The sequence below is a fragment of the Lissotriton vulgaris genome, chromosome 2_1 (assembly GCF_964263255.1).
Source record: "Lissotriton vulgaris chromosome 2_1, aLisVul1.2, whole genome shotgun sequence".
Classification (NCBI taxonomy): Eukaryota; Metazoa; Chordata; class Amphibia; order Caudata; family Salamandridae; genus Lissotriton; species Lissotriton vulgaris.
Genome location: NC_141687.1, coordinates 1,644,918,705 through 1,644,926,755, shown reverse-complemented (window position 1 = coordinate 1,644,926,755; position 8,051 = coordinate 1,644,918,705). Strand labels below are relative to the sequence as shown.

Sequence of the window (8,051 nt, the reverse complement as noted above, 5' to 3'; positions counted from 1 at the left end):
TCAAACATTTATTTTTCATAAAACTCAAGTAGAAGTCCCTTATTTCAGAAATCACTTTGTTATGGTGTTTATATATCCATGAAGTGTAAATATTTAAATAAAGAATATTATAATCTAAAATGTTGTTAGATGGTGACATTTGGGTGTCATTTAACAACCTACAGAACCAGAATAGGAATCAGCAATAATAAATGTTAGAAATAAATATAAAGCTCAATAAAAAATATATTAACTCTTCTGCGTGTCTCTGCTCCTCACATTGTAATCTACATTATTCTGGATGCTGTAGTGTAACAACTGTGCAACTTCAAGCAGCTTTAGATGTTTTCTTTCCATTTTCATATAAGTCATTGAGGGCAAGTTCTTCAAGTTCAAAGAAAGCAAAAACACAATGCAAACATACAAAAAGTCTGATAGATACCAGTGTTTAGTTTATTAATATCTTTTCTATTTTGTAATCAGCTATGCATGAGACAGTTGATGTTAGGCTCAGGATTGGTTTAAGAAGCGAGTTAGAGGCGGATCAGGTATTTCTGTAAGGAATTAATAGGACTAATCATGACTCTACAACCAAAAGTGCATCAAAAGCAACCAAACATCTGATGAATTATCGCTGGGCTCCCCATAAAATTTCAATACGCTTACTGATAGTTTAAATTATCAAAGTTTCACTCCCTTGTTCCTCTTTGAAGTATTGGATTTCAGACAAACTTCCGTCTTGGTTCTGGCTTGACTCTCCCACAGAATGCGCTAGTTTCTGACCTCCCTGTGTGATGCCGTATCGCAAAGGCTCACTACGTGGCCTATTTGTTTGGAATATCAGCATAGACAATGAGGTCTTATCATCACACGAAATTTGATGGGACTTAGTTTTACTGTTCATTACACTTGAGAACACACGTTCCTCATCGTAATTGCTGTGTGGTAAAGTGAAGAGAAGTCTTGCAATTTTAGAAAGTAGAAAAAACTTGCTCCTTTGGGTGCTTCGAAAGATGAAATCCCGCTCAAGATGAAACCAGATAACATCTATTCTATACGAAGCAACCTCCCCACTACCACAGTTCACTTGAATGGCAGCATCTTCCCAGGTTTTTGCAGGAACATCTACAAATTCAATAACTTTGTAAGTGACAAACTCTTGTTCAAGGCAGGCCAGATCTTTTTTTGTAAATTTTAGATAGGCGTTAAAGCGCTCCACCATAAAGAGCACACTTTCAAACCCATATTTATGTTTTTCAAAAAAGTTGAAGACTTTAGCATGTTTGAGCACCTCATCATGAACTGGGAGCACTTCCAATGCACACTTCACTGCCGCCTGGTGAAACGATCGAACAGCTTCAAAGAAATTAGATTGTGTTTGTGGCTCAATAATCCCCATTTCAAGCATGTTCTTCAGCTTTCCACGTACACCAATGCCTACATAGAGACTTGAATCAGGGATCTGACAGTCACAGGAGCTCAGATCTGGAAGGCTGGCTTCTGGGTTTTTCATGAACGATTGAACAACCTGACCCACATAAGCTCTACTTAATAGCAAAGCCAGAAGATCTACAATGGCGTCATACAACAGATGAATGACCGGGTCTTCTCTCTGCAGCAAGAGATTGAAATTCACAAATGCTGGTAATGACGATTGAAGGAACAGGCAATAGATCTCAGTCATAGGGTTCTTAAAGCAGTGAAACAGCCTTTGCATTCTGCTCTCACAAGCTCCAGCAATATCCGGTGTTGACAAAAAATAAGAACGAAGGGAGTCAAAGTGAAGAATAAGTTGATCCAAACCGGTAAGCATACCAAGCCAATGGACAGAAATTTCCTTCAGCACCTGACAGTAATCGGAGTTCACAAACTTACAAAACGGACCACACAAGTTTGTCATTTTTGATGCATGCTCAAACCAGCAGTATAAATCAACAAGTAGATCTTCTGCATCAAAATCTTTTAGTAAGCTACAGAAAGCAGATGAGGCTTGCAAGGCACAGTTGTCTGCCACTTGACATGGACATGCCATGAAATATATGTTCGCATTATAATTGTGTGCCATAGTTTTTATAGGGCTTAGGTTCCCCATATTAACAGAGGTGTTATCAAGCCCAAACCCGACACAATTTTCCAAAGGAATGGAATGTTTATACACAGCATTGCAAACTGTAGCAAATACACCTTCAAGGGTGTCAAACTTCCTTATGCAGATGTCTAGAAATTTGCAGCATATTCGGCCCTGCCTAGAGTCAAAAATTCGTACGGTCAATGGACATGCTTTTTGTTCAGGGTCTTGATAACTGCTGCCATCAATACAAAGGCTGAACAGTGATGACCTCATGTCATCGGTTAAATTAGATAACAATTCTGGTACAATTGCTTCGTTCAATATGCTGGCTATTCGTGCTTGATCACAAGCGAAGGACTGGGCCAACTTAGAGTCAGGAAAACTTTGCCATATGAGACGGACCAAGTGATCAGCTGCAGCAAAAGGGATTCTGTGCTCAGCAAAAAACTTAGTGAAATTCCATTCAGCTTGTCTCACAATCCACTCTTCCGTTGACTCTTGCTCTGCTAAAGCCCCTGCAATTGCCTTGTTTCTTATCTTCTTTTCTTCCAAAGCTCTGTGTGCTTTACCTGAAACATGGCGTTTCACGTCATATATGCCTTGATGAGAGCAGGATACATTCTTTTCACAAATCAAACAACGGAAGAAGCTGGAATCATTCTTGATCGGAATAATGATCCCTGGAAGATAAAAGGGATTTTCTAAATTCAACTTTATTGGGTTCCTTTGAACCATAAAAGTGCACAGTGCAAATATATTTTAAATAAAAACATGATAAATACTAGTCACAACTCATAGCAGTATAAATATATGGAACAATTGCAATCATAATACATCGTTTGTTAAAATGCTACCACAATACAGAGACAAAAATCAAAGGAACAAAAACCTCAAAGAGTCTTTAGAAATGGGCTCATTAAGGATCGGCTATATCAGCCGGATTTTCTATATTATTTTCTTAGTATGGGCAGCTCAAGGATACTCACTTAGATAAAATAATAGTGCACTACAGTAGTTGAAAAAGACCAATTTAAAAAACAATAAAACCTAGATAGGTGTCATTGTACTACTGCAAATTTTTGGGGTCTTCGTATGCAGGAAAAAAAAATAGAACTTGCTCTACTGTTTCACTTGCTGAGAGGCAATAGGCACACTGATGGGAAGAGGACTTCAAATCAGTCCCCCATCTGGTTGTAAAAGAATGGAGAGGTAGAAACCCGTACTTGAACTGCTAATAAAGTTTCCTCGCATCTACCAGCTCAATATCATCCAGGAAGCACTCCAGCCCACAACTATCCTTCCATTGGAGGATAGTTCAGAGTTAAAGGTCCTACTTGTGACTTAGTATGCAAATGATTTAGCTTATATTGCCAATAGGCATTCCTAATTTGGGCCTTTGATGTTTAGCTGCACTCCGTGGGAGCATCCCAAAGTTGCCCAAGCCTAATGTTTGTGAATGTAACCCGGATCTATTTAAACCATGGGATTTCTTTTGCACCTGTACTACATAAAATCTCCTGCAGCCTGCCTGATATGAAGTAAGCTCCAGGGTGGACCAGAGCCTTTTCCAATATAACAGGGGCTCCAAACCAACCACATCAATGAGTTTTTTCTTCCCCTAGACCTTAAAGGAGGCAACTGGGTAATAGGAAGCCCAGTCAGCTCTTACAAAAAACGGTTTTCAACAAGCCCAAGTAAAGACGCATCCTGTACCCCCAAAGCTCTGCCAAGCCAAGTGCTTGATGATTAAAAACCTGTATTCCTGGGGAAATGGGGCGAATGGGGGAGCTCTTTTGCAGCTTTAGGATACCCCCACCATAGTGTACGCAAGCCGTAGCCTGCTTCTAGTGATATGCGGATCTCACTTAAACTGCTCATTTCGGATTATTTCCAAATACTTGAACATGCAAACACTCTCCAAATGGGAACCTTGGAGTACAGGGTTACACCATGTAGAGCTACAGGGATGGAGCACCATCAATTTAGTTTGAGAGGTTTATGTCTAGTCCTCTCTTGGTAGAGAAAAAGTCGAATCTATCCTGTGCAGGCCCATGGTGGACTTTGATATGAGCAACCTATCATCTGCAAACATCAGGGCTGGTGTCCTGATGTTTGCAAGTGACTGGGTGTCCGAACTGCCCACAAAGATTGCTAAGTCAATAACATAAAGCACCCCCCTTTGGACAGGGAAAGGCTCGGTCAATTCTCCCATTGGACCACATCTCACTGGGGCAAAGTTGTTAGAATGTAGGCACTTAATCATACTCAACAGATATTGCGGCACCCCCATTTTCTAAATTTGTTTATTTATTTGTATGTGGCAAGCTGTAAGCAAAGTGGCAGCAGATTTTAATAATTATGGGATTGTTATTTCAGGTCCGTACTTTCAAAGCAAATATATGATAGCACTTGGTAACATTGGAAAAGTGCTGGCGATACTAATAGGACTGGTTTATAACAAGTGTCACTGATTAGTATAGGCACCCAATAAGCCATCATTAATGCATGCACGGCCACTCATCTATGCACCATCCATTCATCCACCAATTGACTTGTGCATTAAACCACTTACACAACCTTAATGAAACAGGCATACAAACTGACCAAGCATATGGAAGATTAAAGCAAGGATGAAATTAGAACATAAAAACAAGCTCCTTCCAAAACTTGGTGGGTATATATATATATATATATATATATATATATATATATATATACACATACATACATACATATATATACACACAATGCAAAAATAACATTAAATGCAAAAATCATAATACACTATGCACAATGCTGTTCCAAGATGGTCGCTCAGAAAACATTAGATTGGTTGTCAATCCTCTAATGCTAAAAGCATGTCGTGTATCACTGTTGCACTGATCTAAGATAGCCATCTTCCAACGGTAAATCAATGACACATTATAGACTATTTACATTTTACAAGTAGGGCTCCCAGTTTAGAGGTATTGTTTTCCTTTTTACACGTATCCATTTGCATAGATCTATATTTTTTCTTATTTTATTTGTATTCATCCATATTTGATTAGTGTAAAAAATTAAGCTGCAATAGGTATATTTCCACATTTAATCAAGAAATGTGATTAAATGTCCAATCAGTTTTAGCAATTTACAGCATAATTCAGTCATCTGAAAGTATTTTAATTGTAGAACAGCTTAAACCGCTTTGCTGCAACAGTTATTTAAGCTTCATTAGGAACTTTTTTTATATTTGTTTACTCCCTACCTGTCAGTCTGCAGAGCTACTGCCCTAGTACACTTGACAGAAAGTAGTGGAATCGCACAAATGGAAAATAATTTTTAGTATTTTTCTATCTTTAAAAATTAATACAGACAGGAAAGTGGATTGTTTTATCTCTGTATTTATCTGTAAAAATCAGTAAAAACTGAAAACTGGGAGCTTTAATTATAGGCAAAAGCTATCTGGACCTGATGAAAAGATGTGGGCAAATGTGGATTTATTTTCTGGAGTTGATAATAGGAAAGAGTATGGTTTTAAGAGCACGGTCACCAACACAGGGGAGCAGGGCTGGCTGTGGTCATGCAACAGGAGGACGAAAATAGGGTAATAAGGTCATGTTAAATGACTATTACGTAGAGGAAAAAGTGGTCAGTGCTATCTCACTGACACTACATGCTCACCTGAGACATATCCTTTCTATTTCTTCTCTCTATACAATTTAGTGGTAGCGTTTAGATTGTGCTGTAGGAAGACAGGGATCAGTCCTGACTAATACCCCTGACCTGGGCAAGGCTTGAATGAGTGCAGAAACATTTCTATTCACTAAGGGTTTGCTTAGCACAGACCGGCTAACATCATGGTTTGTAATCATGCAAAAAGACGCCTAAACTACAAGGATTTGTCTACCGACGTCAACCTATACATTTTTATCCTCTCGTCTCTTTCTGAGAAGAACTCATAATGCATGGTTACTCTTTGATGACACACAAAGCAGATGTGACCACTACTAATCCAAGTGTCAATCATTAGGTATCCACCCCGCTAAGAGTTCCCTAAGGAGATTGATACATACCTAAATCATTGGTAATAGTGAGGAGGTACCCGATGATGAGGTATGGCGTTGGAAGTGGACCAGAGTAACAGTCCAAATGTATCTTGGGTGGTAGAAAAGAGAAACTCTCTTGTTCTCATCTCATTATAAAACTCAGTTTTTCCACATCTTTTCCTTAGGCACCCTGATACCTTTGTTCACACAACATGCATCTTGGAAGTGCGGATCATGTTGCTTCCATTAAGTTCCTCTCTTTTGCCACTTCTTGTAGGGGTCAGTATAGGTATGACCATTCCAAAATGTTTGCACAGTTTAGAAATAGTGGCCGCATAGAACAAAGCACACTGCAGACTAGATGAGCAAAAAGAGAATGGCCTGTTAGGACTGTCTACAGAAGCTGTAGGTTGCATTTAAAAGGAAATGGCAGAAGGCAGGAAGCTAAGGGGATTTGTGATGAGTATGTCCCTGCATGGTATCAAGCAATTAATCATCGAAATTTGTATAGCGCGCTACTCACCCGTAAGGGTCTCAAGGCGCTGAGGGGAGGGGGGGTCGCTACTGCCCGAACAGCCAGGTCTTGAGTTGTTTCCTGAAGGAGAGATGGTCCTGGGTCAGCCGAAGGTGAGTGGCGAGGGAGTTACATGTCTTGGCTGCCAGGTAGGAGAAGGATCTTCCTCCGATGGTGGATTTCTGAAATCATGGGACGGAGGCGAGGGAGAGTCCGGCGGAGCGGAGTTGGCGGGTGGGTGTGTAGAGTGTGAGGCGGCTGTTGAGGTACTTCAGGCCTGTGTCGTGGAGAGCCTTGTGTGCGTGGGTGAGGAGTCTGAACGTGATCCTCTTGTTGACGGGGAGCCAGTGAAGGTCTTTCAGGTGGGCAGAGATGTGGCTGCGGCGAGGGATGTCCAGGATGAGTCGTGCTGAGGCTTTCCGAATGCACTGGAGTCTTTTCTGGAGTTTGGCTGTGGTTCCAGCGTAGAGGGTATTCCCGTAGTCCAGACGGCTGGTGACGAGGGCCTGGGAGGACATGTACTTCTGCCACGAGTGCCTGGCTGCCTGTAATCGGGCATCAGACTTGATTTTTGGAACTGGTGTCTCAATAATAAAGCAGGCGTGCAGAGGCCTACTCCTCTCTCTTCCATGAATAGGTCCTTGCCTTGTCCTATGACCTGGAGGGAAACACCAAGAATGTCCTCACTGACTGACAATGGACATAGGGCGTGGGTGGCAGTGTAACATGTTTTGAGAATCCATAGTGTGAGCAGACCTTTTTATCTGTGCTACCTGAGTACACCAGTTCTTAGTGCTAACATCTAGAGTATGTGTTATGAGAGTTGAAGTGTTTAGCCTGCATGGTACATACATGGTGTGTGAGAGAGCCGGAGTAATAGGGCCTGTAGGATCCATTTTGGATATCCCTTGCATGGTCTTTGCACAAGATGGAATTGAGGGTTGTTTTCCCAGACAGAGAAAGTGTACTGCTCACACACTTTCCTGAAGGTAGATGGAGGCAACCTAGACACTAAAGTCAGGGGAGTGGAGGCAAGGATCCTTTATACACTTAATGGAGTCTTTTCCTAAACTACAATCTACTGATTAGTCTTCCTGGGCACTACTATATGGTGGCTGGTAGGGGTGAGGCGCAAGTCTGTAGACTGCTGTGCAAGGTGAGGAAACCTTTAAATGAGGCCTGCCCTTTTGTTTTTCCCCCCGATTACTCCTTAAGTTTGGCTGATGACAGCCAGCTGCAGAAACCTCACATTACTTTGTGCATCAGTTGTGGTTGATCCAAGTTGGAGACTACCTTGTTGTAAGACGCCTCACTCTACACAAAGGCTGTGTCTGGAAAATAGCCTGGAAAGCACACTTCGAAGGCGAGCCTACTTGAACAAGGTTTACAGTACCAGACACTGGCTACAGATCTCCGGTCTGGTTTTGTTGTATTGGAGTAGGACCCCCCCCTCCCCCAA

General features: G+C 41.3%; 1 protein-coding gene across 3 annotated transcripts in view; it reads right to left on the bottom strand.

Moving 5' to 3' along the window:
- Positions 1 to 409: 409 nt before the first annotated feature.
- LOC147733002 (uncharacterized) overlaps positions 410 to 8,051 on the bottom strand; it is a 110,987-nt gene continuing 103,345 nt past the window's right edge. For all 3 annotated transcript variants that reach the window (XM_086957544.1, XM_086957546.1, XM_086957547.1), the window contains one exon: positions 410 to 2,730. In XM_086957544.1, the coding sequence (XP_086813670.1) occupies positions 653 to 2,730 (2,078 nt within the window). In that variant the 3' untranslated portion in view covers positions 410 to 652. The remainder of the gene's footprint in view (positions 2,731 to 8,051) is intronic.